The 24,719-nt window shown below is 28.3% G+C and overlaps 3 protein-coding genes across 5 annotated transcripts; 2 read left to right on the forward strand and 1 right to left on the reverse strand.

The window, feature by feature from the left end:
• The first annotated feature begins 15 nt into the window (after positions 1-15).
• On the forward strand, positions 16-8,644 carry LOC145743754 (formin-binding protein 1-like). Of its 2 annotated transcripts, XM_082561791.1 has the most exons (13): positions 16-144; positions 1,129-1,295; positions 1,479-1,626; positions 2,405-2,572; positions 2,875-3,003; positions 3,374-3,520; positions 3,845-4,045; positions 5,603-6,115; positions 6,397-6,506; positions 6,674-6,806; positions 7,104-7,219; positions 7,292-7,386; positions 7,602-8,644. In XM_082561791.1, exons 1-13 carry the CDS (start codon positions 121-123, stop codon positions 7,748-7,750), a joined length of 2,100 nt encoding a protein of 699 aa, XP_082417917.1. In that variant the 5' UTR covers positions 16-120; the 3' UTR covers positions 7,751-8,644. The 2 variants fall into 2 exon arrangements, with proteins under 2 accessions (XP_082417917.1, XP_082417918.1); XM_082561792.1 differs by lacking the exon at positions 5,603-6,115 and having other exon boundaries at positions 7,602-8,639.
• On the reverse strand, positions 8,238-13,592 carry LOC145743753 (uncharacterized). Its single transcript, XM_082561790.1, has 11 exons — positions 13,453-13,592; positions 13,117-13,230; positions 12,908-13,026; positions 12,630-12,650; positions 12,338-12,506; positions 11,658-11,837; positions 11,282-11,421; positions 10,575-10,758; positions 9,884-10,093; positions 8,998-9,743; positions 8,238-8,904 (listed from the first exon to the last, which is right to left on the reverse strand). The coding sequence occupies exons 1-11, from the start codon at positions 13,507-13,509 to the stop codon at positions 8,709-8,711; spliced, it is 2,136 nt and encodes a 711-aa protein (XP_082417916.1). The 5' UTR covers positions 13,510-13,592; the 3' UTR covers positions 8,238-8,708.
• A 1,738-nt stretch (positions 13,593-15,330) lies between these two features.
• Positions 15,331-24,667, forward strand: LOC145743142 (short transient receptor potential channel 4-associated protein-like). 2 transcript variants are annotated; one of them, XM_082561050.1, is made up of 17 exons: positions 15,331-15,522; positions 16,264-16,401; positions 17,014-17,094; positions 17,205-17,300; positions 17,769-17,947; positions 18,409-18,572; positions 18,942-19,109; positions 19,595-19,695; positions 19,986-20,111; positions 20,580-20,694; positions 20,761-20,981; positions 21,674-21,814; positions 22,257-22,374; positions 22,738-22,844; positions 22,924-22,994; positions 23,430-23,559; positions 24,412-24,667. In XM_082561050.1, exons 1-17 carry the CDS (start codon positions 15,394-15,396, stop codon positions 24,553-24,555), a joined length of 2,229 nt encoding a protein of 742 aa, XP_082417176.1. In that variant the 5' UTR covers positions 15,331-15,393; the 3' UTR covers positions 24,556-24,667. The 2 variants fall into 2 exon arrangements, 1 of the variants encoding a protein (XP_082417176.1); XR_014280985.1 differs by lacking the exon at positions 24,412-24,667 and having other exon boundaries at positions 22,911-22,994; positions 23,430-23,508.
• The last annotated feature ends 52 nt before the right edge of the window (positions 24,668-24,719 follow it).

The raw sequence follows: 24,719 nt of genomic DNA on the forward strand, positions 1-24,719 counted from the left end.
TTCCGGACTCCGGCTCTTGGAAAAATTAAACGCTCGTAAAAACTATCTAAGCTGCTAAGTCTAGAAGTCCGAAAGTCCGGAAGTGGTTTTATATTTGTTAACTAGCAACTTAATAACAACATGGATTGGGGAATTGAACTGTGGGTGAGTGTTTATTAAGATTTAACGTAATAGGTTATTATTTTTGGACGAAATTTCTATTAAAATAAAAGCAGAATGTAATTATTTTTCCTAAATTCAGTAGTTTCTTTTCATGTTTCGTAAAAAATTAGGACCAAATTTAAGATATATAATTTTTTGCCGAATATTGTTTAAAACTATGTTACTGTGTTGACCTGTTAAAATGATTTATATTTGTGTAAATTGGAAAACTCAAAAAAAAGTAATTTAAAATTGAATGCTTTTGAAAGACGAAGTAGGATTAAATAATTTCAAAATAGCCAACTGGCATGACAATTGTTCTCAAATAACTTATTTTGACAGTCAGACAATTACTGCCCCAAAAAACGTTTTTAGTTTAAAAAATGTCTTTGAAATACTTACGAGAGCAAATCAAAAAGCATACTTTATTTAAAAGTTATTAAAATTATGCTAAATAAATTTTCCTTCAATATTACTTTTAGATTAATTAAATTTTTATGCAAAATGCGCTGTATTAAAAACCCAACAACTTAGTTGCCCATTTATTTTAAAGTTTTAGAGCCTAATTCAGAAAAGTAAACTCTTTAAAAGAATACCAACTTAAATTTCCAAGCAAAAAAAAATATTTAAGTTTTAATTAAAAATTGCTGTTTTTAATGAAAAAAAAACAGCATTCTTAAACTATAATAATGAATTTTGACGAATTTACGCTTTAAATTTCTTGCCATGAAGCAAAAAATTTTCAGGGGCAGGTGTTTTGGCTGAACCTTATTATGGCGAAAACCCATGGCAACAGTGTACAGATTTAAAATTTGGTAGTAAAACAACCAACTCTCACTAATATATATATATACTTATAGGTCTTTGTTTTTGTAATTAAAAATCAATAAATACTTGCATTAGGCTATCTATGCCCTTTATATGCTGTTTAGTTTTATCCCTAGAAAGTGTTTACACTGATTGTTTTAATCTTTAAATAATTTTTAGGATCAGTTTGAAAATGTTGAAAAACATCTTTCACATGGAATTGATTTTGGTGAAAAATATGCGAAGTTTGTTAAAGAAAGATGTTCCATAGAACAGGAGTATGCTTCAAAGCTAAGAAAACTGGTGAAAGCCTATACTCCAAGAAAACGCGACGAAGACAGAAGCATGTAAAAAACTTTATTTCGTCTGACTTTTGTTGAATTGTAAACCACAAACTTGAAAATGCTATTTTATTAACAATGGCAAAAAATTAATATTTTTAGTTCCCTTTAATAAGCATAAATTACTGCCCTAAATTTTGGTATAAGTTCTTTCTAGTTCTTACTTTTAAAAACTGATTTTTGTTCTAGGTTTTCCTTACAAAAAGCTTTTCAATCCCAAATATCAGAGTTAAATGATATAGCAGGTCAGCATGAAACTGTTGCTGAAGACATGATGTCAAAAATTAGTAAAGTAGCTTCTAATTCTTCAAATGAACTAAAAGCCGAAAAGAAAAAAGTAAGTTACATTTTTTATTCTAGTTAAACGTCAATTTTATTTGAATGGGTATTGTCAAATTGCTCGTAATAAAATCTTGCATATATATGGATAACCCAGGGCTGTACGGTTCATAACGCAATGTAGTCTTTGTAAGTCAACATTTTTTAATTGTGTTTACTCAATTAACAGAAAGTAAAATATATCTTTTTATAGAACAATTCAATATACTATTTGCTTTTGCAATACATTTTAGCCTAAATCAAATATAACTTTACATTAAATAAATATTGCCATATATTAAAATTAAATGTCATTTTTTAAATATGAAAGAGACTTATTTGATTAAACCAGATTGATATGTTACCCATTTAAATATTTAAAGTGAAGTTTTAATTGATAACATTGGTAAATTGACTGCCCATTGGGCCGCATTTTAATTGTCATAATATGTTTGCAACTCACAGCTAATGTTTGTGATAGTTCACCTGTGCACCACAAACGACATTTTTTTTTTATTTTGAAGGTCTTTAAATTTGACATATTTATATAGCGTTATCATTTACTAAGCTTACATTTATAAAGTTTAACTGTCCTGTAGTGTGGTTAAGCGATCATGGCATCAAACTGTGGGCCGAAAGGTTTCAGGTTCGAGCCGCACCAATGCCACACTATCCGTCCTTGGGCCAGTGTTTACAGATAGTTCACACAGCCCAACTGTACACTTTTTTTCCAATAAACATACAAAAATCATATCATCCTAAAAAAAGTTTAACTTATTAATTTAATTTCTGTAAAGTACTATTTGGATGGTCGACATCTCCAAGTAACGCTTGACCAACATGAGAGATCAATGGAACAAACCAAGAAAAAGTTTGAAAAAGAATGGAAGGATTGCGAACGCGCTCAAATTTATTACGAAAAACTTGACTCTGACTCAAGTGTGACAAAAGCAGATGTAGAAAAGGTTATAATATTTGTACTTTTTGTTTCTTCCTTTTTTTTCCTAGAAACTTTTTTGTATCTGACCAATAAATAAACTAAAAAAGGCTTATCTAAAAATTAAGTAAAGATTAATTTAAACTTTTCTAAACTTATTATCATCTCTTCAATTTATATTTATTTATGTGTTTATACAATGAGCTTCGATTCTTTAAGCTTTTCAGCACCAGTGTTTAATACCTATGTAAAGGGTGTTTACATCAAGTATGTATAAATTATTTTGCATTTTTGAAGCAAATAAACAGTTTCCTTTTTGTTTTTCGATAGGCGAAGCACATTTGGCATAGTAAAAAAGATACTGTTGAAAGTTGCAAGACTGACTACGGTGCGGCTCTGCAGCAATTCAACACTGAACAAAAACAACATTACACTAGTACAATGCCAAAGATTTTTGAGGTAATTTTTTTTTTTTTTATTATTAAAAAGTGACAAATATAAGTGCATCCGGTTTCAATAAATACAACATTGTTTTGTTTTTGTCATATTATATCAGGACTCTTTAATTTTTTTACAATTTTTCTTATTTTTACCATTTGATACTGTTTAAATAATTAAATAATTTATTTTTTGTTCTTAATAATTAAATGGCAATAAAACTATTTTAAACCATTTTTTAAACATCAAATTAATCGTCATGGTGAACTAAACTGATTAACAGCAATCATTTTATTTTAAACTTTGATAATTCAAAACCATGTTGTTGACTTTTTCCTTATACTTAAAAAAAATCAATTATATATAATGAATTAAATTTTCTTTTTTGCAGAAATGTAAGGAAATAGACCAGAAAAGAATTCTTACCTTAAAAGACCTAATGGTTGAATATGGAAAGATAGACATTAAAGTAAAACCAATAATACAGAAGTGTTTAGATGGAATGGTGGTTGCAGCAAATGCCATTGACCCAAATTTGGTAAGAACTTTGCTGAAAATTAAATGCATGGGATCACTGGTTTTATACAATAACTTGAAATAAAAATCCTTTGCATTGCAGTCCTTGGTGACTTTCTGTTGTATTTTACGTTCCTTGTAAATTTTTGTACAGTCGTTCCTTATTTTCTTTTGTACCTTACGGTCCTTATTTTTTTGGGCCATAAAGTACATTTGAGTTTGTTGTGCAGTAACTGGTGTTTAAATTTTAAAAACATATAAAATAAAAAGGTTTTCGATTTTTAAATTTTAAATCATCAATTACTGTTTCTTCAAAAAAATAATAAATTAATTAAAATCTTTACAGGACTGCAACTTGGTTGTGGAAAAAATGAAGTCAGGATTCCAACCTCCAGGAGACAAAGAGTTCGAGGATTTCAGTCAACCTCATCAACATCGACCTAATATTGAGGATGGAGGGGTGGAAGGATCACCTCGTAATTCAGTTAACTTGGGAAGACAACAAAATAGAAAAAGTGGACTTAGTTGGCTTTTTGGACCCAAAAAAGTAAGTTTCACTTTATTTTTCATTTACTTATATATCAGTCTAATCATCTTTGTTTAAACATCTTCCATAAGGTTATGGTTGGGTTTTTAGAAAGAGCGATTTAGGAAATAAATTTAATTATAATTTCTGTAAAATATTTATTAGATTGTAGGTATACTTATTACTATGCTGTTTTAAAAAACTTAATTATTTTATATGTAGTTCCAATTGTTATATTATATAGCATACAGAAAAATTAAAATTGGCATTGGTTTTAAGTTAGGTAGTTAAGTAAATTGTGTTATGAAGTTTTTCAATTAAAGCATATGAATACATATTTCCTAGTTTGTATGTGGAAGGTGTATATGGTTGTGGTAGGTTGTGTCGATTAATCTAAGTTGACAGGAAATTCAATTGTGTACTACTATGCACTAATTTAACTTTTTGTTTATCACATTTCACAATGACTGAACTCTAAATTACTTAATTTGTTCGTTGATTTGGGATTAAAATATGAATCATTTTTGTGATTAAATGGATAGAGTATCATTTTTTTGAGTTAAAATAAAATTACATAGCCCAACTTCATGGTATTATTCATTGTTGATTCTTTTGCTGACGTTATTAGGTTTTATAAACGTTATTTAGAGAATACAATAAAAATCCTTAAAATGTCTTGGCAAAACAAAAATATTTAATTAATATTAAATTTATTTTTGCATGCTCAAATTATGCATTTAATAAAATAAAATATGTTGCATAAAACTGATAAATGTATATTATTCTATATATACATTTTTAAATATATTTAACATTTTTATATGCAGCGAATGTTAAGCAATGATCTATTTTTATTTTTAACAACTTATAAAATTTATTATTATTATTCTTACGCTAAAAATTATATTTACAAAATAAATTTTTAGTTTTCGAATATGCACAAGTTAAAACCAAATCAATTTTAATGTTCATTACTCTAACAACATTTGGTTAAACTAAATCCTACCATTTATGCATAGTTTTGGTAATGACAAAATCTTTCATTTTTAAACCTTTTTTTAATAATATATTCTATTAAAAAAAATCTGCCAAGACATTTTACCAATTTGTAAAAGTTGCATAAAAAATATGAAATTTGTCCTTAAATTTCGTAATACAAACTAACCACAATCTTAAGCAAATTAACCCTTTTATAAAAACAGCTTTCTTTAATGTTTAACTAGGTTGTATATTTTACGAGATTGCTAAGTTTACTTATCAATTTGTTTAAAGAGGTAACATGCTTATTATGTATTTAATGTATGTCTGTATTATAAATACATAAACTGATAAAAACAAATTTTTTTTAATAAGACACTAACTCATGCCAATTATTGGATAAATACTTTGGTACCGACTGTTTTTAAATAAAAACATTTTTCTTAATCATCATTGCTTACAATTCACGGCTTGGCTTTTGTAAAATTAAAAGGCTTGTTGAATATGGTTTTATCAACCCTGTATACACATTTGTAGCAATTACAATCACAGTGTATTAAATGTTTGTCTTAAATATCATGCAAATTAATTTTGCTGTAGTTCATGCAACCCAAGATGTTCCGAAAACGAATGGGTTTGTCGAACACCATTCGAAAATCTGCATCTGATACCGATATTTCTAAAAGTAAAAAGAAGACCGATAAAAATGGTGAACCACCAAAAATTTCTGAAGGCTTAAATGTCGAACAAAAATCACGAACACTATCTTTTGGATCAAACTTTTTTAATCATGTTACAAAACGTAAATCATCTGCTGACAGCAACACAGAAATAAAAAAGAAACAGGGTTTAGAACCTTTTCGATCGTCAGTGGCACTGAATAAGAAGAGATTTAAGTCTTTATTTAGAAATCAACAAAAACCTGAAAATTTTGTCGAAGTTGAGATATCAAGTCCCATAACAACTGATTTAGTGGGAACGGCATCTGCCTCTGATGATTATTTGGTCCCTATTGATCCAAATTTAAAACTATCACCAAAGAAAGAAGTTGCTGAAGAAAACCCCTATTCGGAAGTGGCCCCACCTGAATATTCCCCCAGAATCCCTCCTGTGGTAAGTCATGGGCTCTTCCAAATAACAACAATTTCATTTTTTGCTGAAACAATGCATGAGAAGATCAAGGATGCATTATTTTTAACTTTATTTTTCGAAGCAATTTGTTGGAAACCAAAAAGCTGTCAAGTCATCTTCATTTTGCACGAATTGTTATTTTGCACGATTTTTATTTTAAATATTGCCAAGACATTTTCAGAGTCTGTTATATTTTTACCTCTTTACTTCAACAAAACAATTAATTTTTATTTGAAAAAGAAATTAACGAAATAGTAATGCAGGTTGCAGAGAGTCCTGATTATTCACACTTGCCACCTGAACAAAGAAAAAAGAAACTGCAAAAAATTATCGATGAGTTAAGTAAAGAATTATCAAAAGAAGATGATGGAAGGTGGGTGTGATTTTTTTTACATTTCTGTAAACTGTTAAATTAGTTGTATAATTTTAGAACCAAGTTTTAAATTAGTTTTTGATAAATTTTTTGATTTGAAAATATAGTTAGTTTTAAGTTTAATTAAAACTTTATATTCATGGCTAAATAAACTTAATTTTTCCCAGGAAAGCAATAAAGAAAATGCAGGATGTTTATTTAACCAATCCTGCCTTGGGTGATGCCAGTTCACTCGATGCACAACTTAAAATATCAAATTCTAAAATTGATAAACTTGAGCATGATCTGGAACAGCACCAGGTTATTTTTTATATATTATAAACCAATTAATTCTCTAATATATATTTTATTTTGTACATGGGAAATGTAAACAACTTCAGTATAAAAATGACATTTTGATAAGGCTTATACGTATCTACATTAAAAAAAATTATTGTAGTTACAATTGGTTATTGTTCGTCTAACTTAAAAACATCTGTTAAGATTTAAAATATATATAAAGTGATAGTTGTAATGGTTAAAATGTATTTTCGAAACTTACTTCTACATAATATATATTTATATATAAATACTAATTTGGAAGATATTAATATTAAGGCATGGTATGCAGAAGCATCAGGTAATGTTCATGCCTCTCCAGCTCGAATATCTAAACCAACTTCTCAGCCAGTAAAAATGCAACCTATTGCCACACCTGAACAACAGGACTCCAGGTTTGTATGTTAAAACCTTTTTGTTTAATTTTGATTTCTTTAACTTTTTTATGTAACTATTTTTTTTTTCAGAGCACCACTTCAAAGAGATCAAAGTTTTGGTGACGATTTTGAAGACGAGCCTTTAGATACAATTGGAACATGCACAGCTTTGTATGATTTTGAAGGTACTGTGCTTATAAATATAAATAATTATCGCAGAGTATTTTTTTGTTATTTTTATAAAATTTTTGTAGGGATACTTAGGTCATGGACTATTCACAATCTTATTTTAACCCTACCTTAAAAAAATTAAGTCTTTTTTTTGAACTTTTAAAAAAAAATCATTAAACTGTCTCTTTGTAAGTATTACTTTTTTAATGTGTATTTGTATCTTTTTTAGCCAATTCTGAGGGAGCAATTTCCATGAAAATTGGGGATCAACTTACCGTAGTTGAAGAAGACAATGGTGATGGATGGACCCACGTAGCTCGAAATGGTGAAGGGGGTTATGTTCCAACTTCGTATATTGAAATTACCATTTACCCATGAACAAAAGTGAGAGGTGGTAAGGAGCGAGAGGTGGTAAGGAGCTGAGCATGGGTTTTTGTAAACAATATAATAGGGAAAAATACATACATCCTAATTATGGTTTATTATAATACATATAAAAAAATGGTTTTAAAGAACAAAGTAAATGTTAAAACAGTGCATAATCAACAGCATAGGACCCTTATTTATTGTAATCTTAGTATAATAAAATATTAATTGTTTAAATGTATGGATTTTATTCATTTTTTATTAACCTTGCATTTCGAATTATTAAGATTTTATTATTTAAATCTTGCTATGATGAATCTATTGTTTACGATAAAAGAAGTAGCAAAAATTGTGTTTTAATAATAAGTTTGATAATCCAGTGTCAATTCTATGTTCTATATTCTTTATTTAACTCTATAACTAACACTAGTTTATTTTTTTTAAATGTGTTACAATGTAATTTCATTTAACTTCTGTATACTTTTAAGTACTAGTCAACTATCTGGTGTTTAACTTTTTATAACAACAAGCATGGTGAGAGAAGAGTATTCTCTTTTTTGTGTTTTAGATAAAATACTTGCATTATAATATATCTGCCAATACAGAATCATGATATAGAATTCAGCCTGTTTCGAATAAAATTTCATAATGTTTATGCATTGATTATTAAGAACTTCATTGCTTGGCCCCCCTCATGTTTGCATGTTTAATGTAACGCTGTTCATTAAAATGTATTAAACCTTGTTTTTTTAGTGCTTGCTCTTTGTTAATGTCGAATTTTAAGCTGCTTTCTACATCATTGCAATATTTTACAATGAATAAATATTATTATGTATATGTTAATGTAATCTGAAGTCTTTTTAGTTGCGTTAAAACTAGATGAGTATTTTTACAGGTGAACAAAAAATATGCCACTAGTCGTTAAGACAAAAATAAAATGTTGTATAAAAAATTGCACTATTGTTTTCAACTAATATATAACATCAGGAGAGTCAGGTCTTCCGATTGCCTTGGCAGTTAAACAAATACTATTGTCATTTTCATCTTCAGATCCTGATTCGTTTTTCTGGGTGAAAGTTTCTTGGGCTTTTTCCAATTTAGAATTTTGAGTTGAGCTAACACCTTCACGAATTGAGTTCTCAAAATCTGGCTGTGATAACACTTTTCTAAATAGAGTAATAAAGTTATTGTTTTGTCATTTAACATTTAAATTTTTGGCTGTAGTTAATATTAGTTTTCTTATTTTTAAACCTTTTTACCTAGTTACATGCTCTTCAGTTGGAACAAATTTTTCACTCACTAAATCTTCTGTTACAAGTGCATTATTTTTAAAGGAAAAGTCATCAAGTTGTGAAATAATCTCGCTATTGATTACTTGCTCAGTCTGGTTGTTAAAACCAGGTAGAATGGGGGATTTTTTGGTCACACTTTTGCTACTGTTGCTTGTTGAGGTGTCAGTTGACCTCTCTGGGACAGAAATTCTATCAGGCACATTAATACCAGATTTCATACTCTTTTTCACATTAGCACCTTCTGTATTTTTGGGAGTATATGGATCACTGTCTTTACAAACAAATTCAGTTTTATCAGGGCAGATTGAATTTTTAAAAGAAGAATCAACACTTTTGTTTGTAGAATTTGCAGGGGCAGTACTAGATAAATGAGTTTTTGTCTTAGCAAAATTGTCTTCTGAGCGAGAAGAAATTGTATTTTGAACTGAAGAATTAAATGTTGTTTTACTTGAATTGTTTATATCAGTGGCACTCATGTTTTCTAAAGACTGTGATGTTAAAGCCTTAGATTTGGTATGCGAAACATTTTCATGTGAGCTGTTTAAACTATTTTCTCTGGCATCCGTAAATAAAACTTTTACTGAAGAATTAGTGTTTGATTTTAACTTTTTAGATGAAGTTGATATGTTTGAATTATTGTTTGAAAAATGCAAATTGGATTTTAAATTTGTCTTTTTTGTGGAGTTTAGCGATTCTTGACTGATCAGCTTTTTCTAGAAATAAAATGTAACCTTATAGAAAGATAGATTGAAAGTTAAATATAATTTTAATTAAAAATTAATTGTTAAAATTGTAAAAATCCACTTCCTATTATGTTGTAAAATAATTTATAAAAGCCAAAAAACATTAAAACCTCTAAAACTTTTGTCAATATTTCTCGCTTTTCGGATTCAGCTTTTTCTTTTTCGATCTTTTCTTTATGAAGTTCTTCTGCGCTGTGTATAAGTCTCATTCTCACATCTGAATTCTCCAGCGTTAAAGATGATATTTTAGATCGGTGGAAATCATCAATTGAAGAAACACGATCTTCAAACTCAAGTTGAAGGGAGGAAAGGCTAATTTTCTAAATTAAAACAGATTAAAGTAAAAGAATGCACTGTTTCTTTATTTTTTATATATTATTGTCCTTAATTGGATAGGCCGACTTTATGCCGTTAACATATGGCTGCATTTGTTATCATCACCCAGTTTTAAGTTGACTAAGCAGATTAAAATATTATTGAGAATAATGACAATTATAATGCCGTTTATATTATATTAAACCTGCCGTTTACCTACGTAGAAATTTGTAGGATTTAAAGAACAATACTCTAAGGCAGTATGACATGGAAGCAGTGAAAAATGAACCAAAAATCTAAAGTTATTAACGCAAAGTTTTTTAACTACTATAACACTCCTCCAGATAAACAACAATACCAAAATATAATTACCTTTTTAAATTATCCTTTTATTTTATTAAAATCTAATAGACTATAGAGGTGCTATTACGATTTAAAAACCTTATTATATAGATTTTTGAGGTACTTTTTTTTAATTTGACTTACTGTTTTGTTCAATTCAGATTTTGTTTCATTTAGTTTTTTGTTTTCATTTTCAAGCCTTAATTTAAGTTGTTCAAGTTCTTGTTGAACACTGTCCAGCATGTTTGATCGCCTTTTTATTTCTTCCAAGTTGTAGTCACTGTTGGTGAGTTTATCTGTGAGATCTTGTAACTCCTGCCTGTGGTCACTAAAAAAAGGTTAAATAATGTTAAAAAACCGAATAGGTGAAAAATTTTGTTGTTTTTTTGTATATTTATTCTTGATGTAGAAAGGATAACCGTGAGGGCCAAACATAGGCTGGATTTGTCACCCCAATTCACTCTTAAGTTGCCTTATACTGTTTATAAAAGCATAGTTAAAGGCAACACTTTCACAATCAAGTGTAGTCAAACAAATGACCTGTACTGTCGAATGCTCTTACCACTTTACCACACTGTCTGGTAAAGTTACATTTGTAGTTGAATTTTGCATGAGGTCGTGGGTACGATTCTCGCTGGTATCATGCTGTTGCGATCTTGAGTAAGGCGCTATAAACGGTATAAACTCTTGCTGAGCCAATACTTAATCAGCAGTGTAGTTATCGGGCAATTAAAATCAATAATATCCAAACTGCCAGAGCAACTCAAGACTGGGTTGGGCAACTCAATGTTTAGGTCGTAAGTTGACCAAACCACATCAAGGATAAAGATATATAAAAAACATTAACTTACTGCATCATATCATTTAGGTTTAACTTAAACTCTCTTCTCATGCTTTCTCTTTCTTTTGTGAAATTTTCTTCCATAAGTTTTTTAGAATCATCCACTGCATTTTCTATTTCTCTTCTTTTTTCCCAATTTAGTTCTTCCTTCTTTAAAATAAAATTTTGCGTGTTAGCGTTGCATAAAGATTTTTTATTATAAAAATGCGGATGGCCTGATAGTATTTTGTATAAAATATTGTTTTTATTGATTTCCACCTAAAAAAGTGGTTATTGTTATTGAAAATGCTTTGAGCAAAGATTCTATGACATGGCCTTTTTGTCTGAAAGTGAAATAACATGCCAATACATTATAGTTTGTAAAAATAATTAGTAAATAATGTCACCAATAATCTCCACTCTTCATTTTTTTCTTCCTGTAGAGTTTGACGATAGATTTTAAACGAGGCTTGTAACATCCTATATTCAGTTCTCAATTGCTCATATTTATTCTTCCATTCTTGCTCAAATTCAAGCATGGACTTCTTGTGAAGTTGAGAAATTTCCAACTTTTCATTTTCATGGCCCTAAAAAAACATTTTTTGTAAATCTTTATTTTCGAAAAAAACATTATTTGAAAATCTTCATTAGGATATCATTAAATATAATTGCCCAATAATTAGTCTGCTGGTTGGTTTTTGGCTAAGTGTAAGTTATTATCATTTAAGACCCCACTCGAAGATGGATACAAGACATGAGATTAATAAAAATTTAACCAATTTTATTATAAATGCACAAACTATCAGAAAAATCCAAAAACAATGTATCATGTGTAGGCTATCACAAACTATGTATTATGTGTAGGCTATCACGAACTATCACAAAAATCCAAAAACAATGTATTATGTGTAGGCAATATACATTTAAACCGTAAAGAAAATTAAAGTAATAAATACGTAATGAAAATTTTTTCAAAAAAATAATAAATAGCCTACAAAACACAAGTTTTAACTTTTTTTTTTAATTTATTTGGTTTTTCCAAAGTTATTGTTTAAGTAACAGTCTTTTACTGATCTATTTATTCTACCTGACAAATTTTCTCGATTTCGGATCGATTTTTCTCAACAATACTATTCTCTTGGTTCTTCAAATCAAGTGAAGCTCTTTTCTTTGTGCTTCCATGTCTTAATCGTTCTTCCTCGAGAAAAGTTGACAAAGTCGACACTTGAACTCGTAAGTCATTTATTATCGATTCCCTAAAAATTTAAAAAAATGATCTATAGGTATAATTAATAACATTGCTCCGTTACTTAATTTTTAACAATACTTATTTACTATTAATTTATACAAACATTACAATAAATCTTACAATTACTTACATTTCAACTGGCTTCAATACTCTAGAAATAAAAATTGAGATTGTAAGACTTTTTAGAAAAACTTTCTATTTTCAATTTACTAACAACAACTTTATGTTTAGAAAAATATGTTGGGGGCATTGTATTATTATAAAACTCTTTTGTGATGTCATAACAGTTAAAAAAACAAAATAACCTTTCAATGCCTTAGAATTACAAAACTAATCTCCATTATAAATTTTTAAGTGCGTAAATTCTCTTAAACCTATTTACTTTAAAGAAAAAATTTGAATAACTACTTTTCTGGAACTTGTGGTTTAGGATAATCAATAAAATGCTGTGGATGAATTTTAACAGAGATTTTTCCGGGGGATTTGGTTAAATGACATCCAGGATTCAGGTTAAATATTTTTACTTTCTAGAAAAAAATAACTTATTTTAAAACCTATTGGTATAATTTAAACTATGTACAAAAGAAGCCTATTATTTAATAAGTTTATTTATTAACCTTATAGTCACATGATTGTGCAAATGTTCTAGAATAACTCCCTTTGTTTTGAGTGATGTAAGTTTGTTTTCGAAAATCATATTTTAAAGGCTTGTCATAATTGGAAAGATGGTTCTGTAAGCAAAAAAATATATTTTAAATTATATAAAACTTAAATAACAAAAATACGTATGTTGCAATAAATATTCTAATCTTTATCCTCTTGTTTACATAGAAGCTAACTATAATAATACAATATTTTTATTTGTCTCTAATGTGAAAAAAGTGATTACACAGCCGTTAAACCATCACACCAAAATAAAATGTAAATAAAAACAAAAATTAAATAAAATGCACCATTTGTCGCCTAATTCCAACTGAAGTGTGGGGTCTTCTATGATTTTGACTTTCCATTTTAAGTTAAATTATTTATCTATTGCCATAATATAAACTGGAATAAAGTTAGAAGTTTTGTTAATGCAGTAGGTTTATCAAGGATCCAGTTAACAACTTTAAAAAAATTTGCAGAATGCTTTTAGTAAAATAAAGGTTTATTCCAATCCAGCAATTCGGATAATATGACTTAAATATTAAACAAGTTTTTGAGTGTTTTTAAAAAACTTTGGAATGTTAATTTGTTTATTTTTGTAACCTTACCGACCGTGTAGCAAAGTTATGCGACACGTGCCAAAATTTGTGTCAAAATACCGTGGCATAAAAGTGCCAAAAAATTCTTTTGTTAACCAATATTAAAATCATATTTTAACAAACAGAAGTTATATTAGTATTAATGTTCTATAATGAAATTTAAACATTGATTCAAGTTTTTATATTTACTACAATTTTGCATTAAATAAATAAAGTTTCATAGGCTAAATTAGTTTTTTTTTCAGGAAGTAAAATTTTTTTTTCGAACTGTTCTCAAATGATTTACGTAGTTATTTTCCGCCAATATATTAATAACAAATAAGTGACATAGTTAAAAATTACTGCTTAACTGTAAACTCAATTACCAAGCAGCTTTATATAATTTGATTGTCTTACAGGCCTAAAAATTCACTATCGCGGATAAACGTCCAACATTTTTTGTACGCTGAAAAACAACTTTTCTATACAAATAAAAAAGTTATAAATTCTTGATACGAATCTAAATTAAAACGCGATTAGGTCGCGATTGTTGTTTTTTCAAAAATGTTATTGCCTATTGTTTATTTAAAGCCTTAATATAGCTGTCAGTTTCAATACTGAATTTTTTTTAATGGTTTTAGGTTTTAATCGTATTTATTTAAAGTCTTAAATTTGACTAAAACTTCTTCAGATCCAGAAATTTAATCCTAGTTGTAATTTAAAAGGGTTAACAATTTAAAACAATTTTATAAAATCGCATGAATTGCATTGAAGAAAATATGAGAAATAACATTATTTATTATTGTATATTTATTTAGTTTTTTTCCATTAATAAACGTACTTGGTGATTGATCCATATTAACAAACTTAAAAAAATAAATTTAATCACTTAAATTTGGGGTCACAAATCACTTTAACTTGGTTTGTGATATTTTACATAATCTTTAACCATCATTAGCAGTTTTACTAAATAAATAATAGCAAAACCACTATTTATTACAATTAAAAACAATTCCAAACTTAAGTTAAACCAATGATTACATCAACCAAGTTAAGTTACACCATTACACTAACCAAGTTGCGTTCTTTTTACATAAATTAAAATAGCGTTTTGAAAAACGACATATTTTCGTGTCGAAATGGGCTTATATTGCGACTAGGGCTTATATTGCGACTATTTAAGTTGCGACTATATTTTGACAAGATAAATGTTTTTGAGCGACTAGATACATTTTAAATTTTGTTTCTAATAATTGGTGATTAAAAATAAATTTATACCTGTTTATTTTGTTTTTTACATGCTGAATACTAGCGGGTTCCCATTTTTTTAACTTTTGAGATAAAGAGCTTAAGGGGGACGTAAGTTTTAATAGTAACAACTTGTTTTAATACACACCACAAGTTATTTTCTGAGCTGTTGTTAAAAGTTGGGACAAGAAGAACATGTTAGACCAACTTAAAAGTTTGTACGAACTAATAAAACTTATAACACATTTTTAAATTGACACTTTTTTGACACAATTTTTTTGAAACTAAATTTTGACACTGAACCTGTTTAAAAAAAGTCCCTATTGCATAAAACTTTGTAACGATTTTTTGAAGCAAACAAGCAACGGTTTAGTGAGTGACCGTGCCATAATTTTGAATTTACAGATACATAGAATTTTTAACATGCCGTTTCATAAAGTTATAAGACGTGGTTCAATATTGGAAAAGAGAAGTTCACCAAAAAGTTCAAATATCTCCCAGTTATTGATGTATAGGTCCATTTCAGGAGGAGGACTTTATGCTAGTTATCATGTAAGAATATATTAAATTTTGGGTGTTTTTTATACATCCTTGATGTGGGAAGGTCGACTTCATGACCTAAACATAGAGTAACAACATCAGTTACCCAAACCTAGTCCTGAGTTGCCTTTGGCAGTTTGGGATGTTATAAATTATAAATGCCTGATAGTTAAGTTGCTAATTCAGTGTTGTCTCAGCAGGAGTTTATAGTGCCTTACTTAAGGGACCTACAGCATGAAAGCAGTGAAAATTAAACTTATGACCTCATGTACTGTAATAAGTGTTGGGTATTGCTTCTTTTATATTGCCTTAATAAATCTTTTTATTCTTATGGTGGTTGTATATTCATTAGTATATAAACTATTTTTTTACATGATTGTAAATTTTTAATACCTATGCCTTTAAAACATAATATTGTTATGTTTAAATTAGTTTTTTGGTTATAAAACAAAAGGTATATAAACAAAAATACATGCTTTTAATATTACTGCGAGTTTTAACTTATCTAGTTAAATACCTGATTTTCTTTGAATTTTGTTTTTATTATTATTTTTTTTTAATTCTGACATTTTTATCAATTTTGAATTGCAATATAAATAGACCGCATGGGTTTATCAGTTGAGTATTATATCTTAGTAATTACTTGCTGGACTGCAATTTTTACTCATTTGGTAGGTTACCTAAAATTGTTTCTGGTCACATTGTTTTTTTTTGCTTATAGAAGACAATTGTAGCTTTAAAATTTTTGTTCAGGTAAACCCTGAAATTTTTCAACGAAGTTTGGATTTACAAACTTGGAATAAAGTAGGAAATCCAATAATAAAATTTTCAAACTACAATCTAATAGGGTCAGAAGAACAATATTATCATGACCTGCAGTCTAATTTAGAAGTAAGAATTTTGTGTTATAATAAATTGTTTGTTGTTAAGAATTGGTATAACTTTTCAGTGTTAAAATGTTAAAGTAATTTCAAGTAAAATGTCATAAACAGTATAAACACCTGCTGAGCCCAAATCTAATTAGAAGTTTAATTATGGGATTTATAATCTATAATAGGCCTACTCCAAACTGGTTAAGGTAATTGAATACAGGGTCTTTGTAACAAATGTTATTTCATCATTATATGATAAGAAATTTTGATAACTTGTATTTTGCCATCAAAATTTTATATTTTTTTTCTCCATGTGGAAAGGTCAAATGTGAGACATAAACATAGAGAAACATTAGTTACTCAGACCCAGTCTCGAGTTGCCTGTGGCAGTTTGGAATACTATAGAGACTATAAATGCCCGGTAATTATGCTGCTAAATAAATGCTAACTCAACAGGAGTTTATACCGCTTATATCGCCTTACCTAAGGGCGGTTGGGATTGAACTCACGACCTTATGGTGGTGTAGCAAGTGTTCTTACCACTACACTATGCTGCTGGTATTTCTAATGTTAAAATCAAATTAATTAACATTATTAAAAGACATTTTGGTTTATTAATTTTTTTTTCAAGGCACTTAGTTCTGCGTTAAATATTAGAGATGAGAGTTCCACAAAAGTTGCAAATTTGATGGTTGCTATGAACTTTATGGAAGTACATTAAGTTTTATTTAGACAAATTAAATTTAAATAATTATTTGTAAAACGTTAAAAATTTAACAAAAGGACAGTACCACTAAAAAATGGCCTCAATTTTTTTTTTAGATGTTTAGTGATATATTGGCAAACAAATTGAATCCAGAAAGTGCTGGAAAGGAAATAAAAGTCATTCTTGAAATTATGTTATCTTGTTTGGACATGGTAAGGTTTTAATACATACAAGATAAAGAAAAACCGGCAGCGTGGTGTAGTGGTAAGAACACTTCCTACACCACCATGAGGTCGAGGGTTCAATCTCCACTGCTCTCATGCTGTAGCCCCCTTGAGTAAGGCACTATAATCAATATTAACTTCTGCTGAGCTAGCTCTTAATAAGCAGCATCATTACCGGGCAATTACAATCTCCATAATATTTCAAACTGCCACAGGCAACTCGAGGCTGGGTCGAAGTAATGTTACTCTAAGTTTAGGTTGCGCATTTAACCCCTCCACATTGAGGATAAAGATATATACAAAAATAAATAAAAAAAAGTAACAACATTCCAATACAATAATTTAATTTCTTTGTTTTTATTTAAACCTTTTAATCAAGTTTGTAATTTGGCCTATTAAAGCTTAAGGAATGCCTACTATGGTTAAAAACTATGCAAAGATTATTGTTTTTTGTAGATTCCTAATTACTATGTTTATCATCTAAGAGAAAATCTTGGTTTTATGGAAGTTTTATTTTCTTTTTATACTACAAAAGATAAAACTCTATATAATGCTGGTACTAAAATTTTAGTTGAAATTTTAAATGCTAGTCCAGATGCGAAACCATTATCCCTGCACACTGTTAAAGGATTAGGGTATTTATAAATTGTGTATCATAATGCTAGTTAACATAAGATAGTCTTTTGGTATACTTTCTTAAATAATTTTTTTATATATTTATTCTTGATGTGTAAAGGTCGGCTTTACAACCCAAACTTAGAATAACATCAGTTTCCCACCCAGTCTTAAGTGAGGTTTGGAATATTATAAGTTATTTTGCCTGATAATTTAACTGGTGACTAAGTGACAGCTATTTATAATGCTATACTTAAAGGCATTACAGACAGGAGGCCGGGGGATCGAACCTAGTACCTCATGTAGTTTAAAAAGTTTTCTGATCACTACACCAAGCTGCCGTTTGTATTAAATCTTTTTAATATTATTAACTTTAATAAATTTTGTAAAAAACATTTTTTGCCTAAAAAGTTACGACATTGTAAAATTGTTGTTTGTTTTAAATTAAATGAGCGATTCCAACATTAATTTTTGTTAACAGGCAAGTTATGCAAGATGTTAATGGTTGTGCACAGGCTGCATTTTATCAGGTTTTATTTGTTGTGTTATCGGAAGTCGAACTTTTTCTCGACATACATAGCTCACTTCAAAAACATGACGAGTTTTTATGTAACACACCATTGCATATATCAGGATCAAATCATGGTAAGAACTGTTTATATATATTTTTTAAAGGTCAAATGCGCGACCTAAACATAAAGTAACATCAGTTACTCCGACCCAGTCTAGAGTTGCCTGTGACTGTTTCGGATATTATAGAGACTATAATTGCCTGGCAATTATGCTTCTGATTAAGGGCTGGCTCAGCAGGAGTTTATACCGTTTATAGCGGCTACTTTAGAGCACTACAACATGAGAGCAGTGGGGATTGAACCCACTACCTCATAATGGTGTAGCAATTTTTGTCGGTGCACCACAATTAATAGTTTTTTTATTTTAAGGATTTGTCAATTAGACAATATTTATATTGTTAATTTAATGCTCTAATATAATATAATTTATGTTTATGTTTAGAGTTTCTATTGAGTACAAATGGGTTTTTAAAGAAAATGTTTCAAATTTCTTCTCGTCAAATTAAAGATATTTCACAAAATGAATACAGGGAAATGTTATTCATATTTTCTCCTCTTTCCTCGAACTTAAATCAGTTGGTTTTAAATTCTTTAATTTCAAGTGCTGGAGGTATGTAACAATTTTGTAGTTGTTTAATTATAGGTAGAATGGTTGTTATTTAATTTTATATATATATAATGATATTTTATTGGTTTGTAATAAACACTCCATAAACTAGGTATAATGTTTTTTAAATGACTTGTACCGTACAGTTTTAGAAAAAACTTAAAACAATAGAAAGTAAGCAGTACTGTAAAGTACAAGAGATAATTAGCTAAGATCTTAAGTACAAGGAAAAATTTGGAAAAACTGTTAAATACAAGAAAAAATATTCAAGAATTGTAAAGTTAAAAAGAGAATTACTGAGGAGAAAAAATAAATGAGAACTGTTAAGTACTAGAGAGTGTTAGGCAAATCAAGCGAGATAGAATTAGCAAATGTCGCAAAAGACGAGAGTAAATTTAGGAAGTACCGAAGAATATGAGAAAGAATTTTATAGAAACTAACCAAAATACAATAACTAACTTACTAAAATATTTTTTTTATTTATGTAGACAATTTGTTGCATAATGTTGTGTTAGGAAATGACAGGCGCATTCGAGAAAATATATTTTTTATTTTGAGCATCTTAATTGCTGGAAAATTTAAAGAACAGGTATTTTTTTTTATTTGCTGATTTTCTATTTTATTAACTAAATTTATTATAGTAAAGTTTCAGTTAAATTGTTGCATTAGGTGTTTGCCATGTTTTACTATAAAAATCATGTGTTATACTTGAGTTCAGATATGATACAACTACCGCAAAAATAAAAAGAAAATTACGCAGCTCATTCTTTGTAAACTTAAAAAATGTAAAAGTATCATGATTTATCAGATTTTTTTGACAACTTTTTTTTTAAATTATTTTTGTTTAAATTTTAATTAATTGAATTTTTTTGTGTCAAGATTCAAGAGATGATTTCAAAAACTAACTTTGTACAAAGATTAGATAAAATAGTAGAGGAAGTCATCTGGAATAACTCAGCTTTAAATTATTTTGAAGATAATGCCGATGAGGATAGATGGAGTCAGGTAAGATCAATTATTTCAATTCATCATTAGGTCTGGTATTTTTAATATTTTTATTTGACAATTAACTGACTGTCAAAAATCATTTAGTAGGTTTTTTTTTGAACTAACATATTGGGTAAACTGGTCATAAATTTATCTAAAACTTGGTTATTCATTTCGCTTAAAATTTATTATAGATTTAGTTTTACTTATTTACTGGGTAATAAAATGAATCAATGCAAAAAATACTAATATTTTTAGTAAACCATTTTTATTTATTTATATTAATTGTTAACCACCAAAATTTGGTTTAAGAGTCCTCTGTTAAATTATCAACAGCTCAAAAAATAAAGGCCATTTTTTTGGAATTTAAATCAGAATTAAGACTGGTGTTGTTCATTTTTTTTGTGATACATAATTTTTTTATATTACAACACTACAATTTAGTAAAGATATCTAAATTAAAATTTTTTCAAAATTATTTTACAGCAAGACTTTTTGCGTATTCAATTTTTAAGGCTTCTTCACATTGTATTTGACAGCCATAAAAATCGATTTTTGTTTTTATCCAAAAAAGAACTTACAAATCTACGAACAGTAACAGGTAAGCGAAAACTATAACAAAACTTTTATTTATTTTAAGTTAATTAATTCTTGATAAAATTTTAAGCTAAGCGGGGTATAAAGGAGCATCCTTGTTTGAACAATTTTGATGTTTCCGTTCTTACTAACAAGCCAAAGGGGATATTAAGTGTAATTATTGAAAAACTTAAATTGGAACTGAATACCTCTCATATAAGGTTTTGGATATTGCGATGTTTAGAATCTTTCTTAAGGGGTAATTCGAAACAGTTTTGTCAGTATTTCCTGTTGGAAAAGAATTTACTTGAGGTAAACTTTAAAAATTGTTATTTTTTTGTTTTTAGAGTCTGGTTTAAAAAAATTGTTAATTTTAGTGAAATTTTTACTACAAAGTATGTGGTGGTAATAAAGTGACAAGTCTTAACGAAAAATTCTATGTAAAAAGTGGCATCTTATGTTTTTTTGCCAGTATTGACACTGTTTGTAGTTTATTGCAATCAGTGTTGTTATTTGTAGTTTTTTTCTTTTCTATATATATACCCCTAAGAGGACCCTTACCAAGTAAGGGTGTGTTATTGGGACGTGTATAAGGTATCTGTGAATGCCAAGCTCAAGGGCGAATAGTTTGGCATTGGTGCGATGTAGACCCGAAACCTTTTGGCTCGCAGTCCGATGCCATGGCAGTTCTCCACACTACTGGAATATACACTAGTGTTCTTATTTGTAGTTCTTAGTAATTTGTAATTAAAAAGATTTGAAATTTTAGTACCATCTCAAAATCTATAAAAAATAAAAACAACTTTATGGTGCGTTGGTAAATTATCTCAAAAATTTGTTAGTTGAAGTTGCGACCATATTATGACAATTAAAATTCAACCATAAAGCAGGCTAACAACTATAAGTATTATTGTTTTTATTTTATATATTTTAAAAGTTTGTTATTATGTTATATGTATCAAAGTCATTAAACAACAAAGTATTTCTTATTTTTGTTTGTGTAGGACTCCTTAAATATGTTAATTTGTGGTGGACCTGAAAAAAATAATGTTAGACAGGGAAACTTCGATTTCCTTTCGATGCTCATTCACAAAAATATTGATGCCATTCGACGTTGTGAAGCAGTGCTTGATTGTCAAGCCAAGGTAGTTATTTTTTGTACCTATTTATTAAAACTATTTTCTGTTTATCAGATTTAGTTTAAATAAATTCAAGCCATTACCTAAAGTTTGTGAAGTATTACCAAAAGTAGCCTGTCAACTTCATCAACTTAAACTTGCTTTGTTTTAATTTTTAAAAACACCAACTTTAATTAAAATAGGCTATCATTAAAATTGAAGTATATCATATATAATATGGCAAAATATAGGTTTTTATGAAAAATTTTTATTCTGCCAAAAAACACAAAAAATATTTTAAAAAATACTAATAAATGGCAAAGATAGAGCAAGTTGAAAAAATACTAATATAACCTTAAAATAAACCGTGGGCCGGCACAATATTAATTTAATGCTTTATTGATTATTTAAAATTTTTTGGTAAATATTTAATAGCGTAATAACAAGTAAAACAATAATCTTTTTTTAGTTTAGTTTGTTGTTGCTTGCTGTAAAATATGATTTAGTAGATTCTAACACATTTATTCGAGCAATTATTTTAACAAATAATCATATCAAAACTACTTTTTCTTCCGAAGCCGGCAATGGTAATTATTTAAATTTAAAAATTTTTGTATTTTTAACAATATTATGTAAATATTAAGTCAAAGATAATTGTTAAACCTTATGGAAAAAATATTTATATGCCTTTTCCTACAAGGTAAACTTAACAGCCTTAATGAAGGTAGCAGTAGTTGTCCTGCTCAGTTTTGAGTTGACTTTGGCACTTTGCTATACACTATTGATTATAACTATCTGTAAAATTCAACAACTGATTGGTATTGGCTTAAACAAAGTTGGTTTAGTGTTTGGTGCCTTATTAATGGCACTACAGCATGGGTGCATTTTCTGCATCTTTAAATTTAAGTATAACTGTTTTCTAGTAACTTATTTATTCCTCAAATTTACAGTTGTTATTTCATCATCAAAGTTACTTAAACATTTTTCATCAACAAATAAAATGATTGAGGTTGCAGCTTCATTGTTATCTCTTCTAACTGTTCCTACTATCTCTCAGGTAAGTTAAGAATATTAGAAGTTTAAAATTACATTAAAAAATTTAAAAAATACATTTTTTTTGAAGTTGTTATTTTTAGGGAAATGTTAGTTGTTTGAACACCAGCGTTTTAATATTGGTCTTAGCTCATCAGGAAGGCAAAATTTCTGTGTAAGTTTAAGTTTTGTTTTTTGACATATTAACATTTATTTGTGGTTGAAATTTATTGCGCATTTTGATGGGTTTTTATATATTTATTTATTCCTGGTGTGGTAAGGTCGACTACATCACTGAAACTTAAAGTAACATTAGTTACCACGCCCCAGTCTCGAGTTGCCTTTGGCAGTTTGAAATATCATAGATTATAACTGCCTGATAATTAGGCTGCTAATTAAGTGTTGGTTGAGCAGATGTTTACACTGTTCATAGCACCTTAGTTAAGGATGCTTCAGCATGGGAGCAGTGGGGATCGAACCCAGGACTTCATGTAGTAAAGTCAAGTGTTTTAATCACCACACCACGCTGCATAGATGTTATTATTACCAACATTTATCAACAATTAAATTGCTTTGCCATTTAACTTTATATTGTATTTACAACTTATAGATATCTTCAACAACTATTTGAAATGCATGGCGGTATATTTATGTTTAAGAACCTTAAAACTTTGTTGACTTTTTGGATTGAACATTATTCTCTTTCATTTAAGAAATCAGATTGTGAATCTTTAGAATCGGTAAATCAATTTTAATTTTTTACCATTATTTTTTTTGTGTGTTCTACAATTACATATACCTGTATTTATTGGGGTGTAAAAATGAGTATTTCTAAATACAAGTATGTATTACATATACCTGTATTTATTGGGGTATAAAAATGAGTATTTCTAAATACAAGTATGTATATACATAGTACAACTCTGTTTAAAAAGCATTAAGCAACTTAAAAATATTACTTGAATGTTACTTGTACAACAACTAACCAAACATTTGCAATCCAATAATAAGTATTTTAAAATTTGTATAATAAAACATGGAACAAAAATAAGGATTTGTCGTTTTACATATTTCCCAAGCATAACTATTCATACCCAATTAATTAAAAGCATGATAAATATTTTTTATTTTTTATATCTGTATCCACAACCTAAACATAGAGTTACATCAGTTACTCTAACCCAGTCTCGAGTTGCCTTTGGCGGTTTGGAATATTTTAGATTATAATTGCCTGATAATTAAGCTGCTAATTAAGTGCAGGCTCAGCAGGAGTTTATACTGTATATAACGCCTTACTCAAGGGCGCAACAGCATGGAAGCTGTGGAGATTGAACCCTAGACCTTATGTAGTGTAGTAAGTGTTCTGACCACTACACCACAAATGTGTTGCGCATTATGCTTAAATTAAAAAAATCAATTTATGTAATTAGATTTCTAATTGGATTGACTCAATTACGAATCAGAATAAGATTTTTACATCCCTTGTATTTATTTATATCTTTATTTTATTTTCATTTAAATATGTTAATCAAATTATTTACAGTTTTCGGTGCTTAAAGTACAAAATATTTTATTAAAATAATTTTGTTTAGGGATCTGGCATTAAATTTACTCAGTGGAAGTCAGTTGTGGAAGTTCTTCTTAATTCTAATTCTTCAGTGAAAACTTCGCTTGATTATTATATTTCTAATAATTCTTCAACATCAGTTAATTGTCATTTTAGTAGAAACAACTAGTTGTTGTTACTTTATAAATTATAGTTGATTTATTAATTTGAATGAACCATTATTTATTAAAGTGATTTTTTATAATAAATGATGTATTCTGTATTTTGATTTTAAAATAACTTACAAATAATACCAAAAGCTTTTATTGTTAATATCTATTTAAAACTATACTA

This window comes from Corella eumyota, chromosome 2 (assembly GCF_963082875.1).
Source record: "Corella eumyota chromosome 2, kaCorEumy4.1, whole genome shotgun sequence".
NCBI classification, from domain to species: Eukaryota; Metazoa; Chordata; class Ascidiacea; order Phlebobranchia; family Corellidae; genus Corella; species Corella eumyota.

What these genes read in the sequence shown, in the direction of transcription:
- LOC145743754 (XM_082561791.1), top strand. Translation starts at nt 121, where the DNA reads ATGGATTGGGGAATTGAACTGTGG. An exon ending in ATGCCATTGACCCAAATTTG is followed by an intron (nt 3,521 to 3,844) that starts GTAAGAACTTTG and finishes AAATCTTTACAG; the next exon opens with GACTGCAACTTGGTTGTGGA. An exon ending in GGCTTTTTGGACCCAAAAAA is followed by an intron (nt 4,046 to 5,602) that starts GTAAGTTTCACT and finishes ATTTTGCTGTAG; the next exon opens with TTCATGCAACCCAAGATGTT.
- LOC145743753 (XM_082561790.1), bottom strand. Translation starts at nt 13,509, where the DNA reads ATGGAAAGTCAAAATCATAGAAGACCCCACACTTCAGTTGGAATTAGG. An exon ending in TTGGAATTAGGCGACAAATG is followed by an intron (nt 13,231 to 13,452) that starts GTGCATTTTATT and finishes TTTTGCTTACAG; the next exon opens with AACCATCTTTCCAATTATGA. An exon ending in GTATTGAAGCCAGTTGAAAT is followed by an intron (nt 12,507 to 12,629) that starts GTAAGTAATTGT and finishes TTAAATTTTTAG; the next exon opens with GGAATCGATAATAAATGACT.
- LOC145743142 (XM_082561050.1), top strand. Translation starts at nt 15,394, where the DNA reads ATGCCGTTTCATAAAGTTATAAGACGTGGTTCAATATTGGAAAAGAGA. An exon ending in ACCTGCAGTCTAATTTAGAA is followed by an intron (nt 16,402 to 17,013) that starts GTAAGAATTTTG and finishes TTTTTTTTCAAG; the next exon opens with GCACTTAGTTCTGCGTTAAA. An exon ending in ATTGTGAATCTTTAGAATCG is followed by an intron (nt 23,560 to 24,411) that starts GTAAATCAATTT and finishes AATTTTGTTTAG; the next exon opens with GGATCTGGCATTAAATTTAC.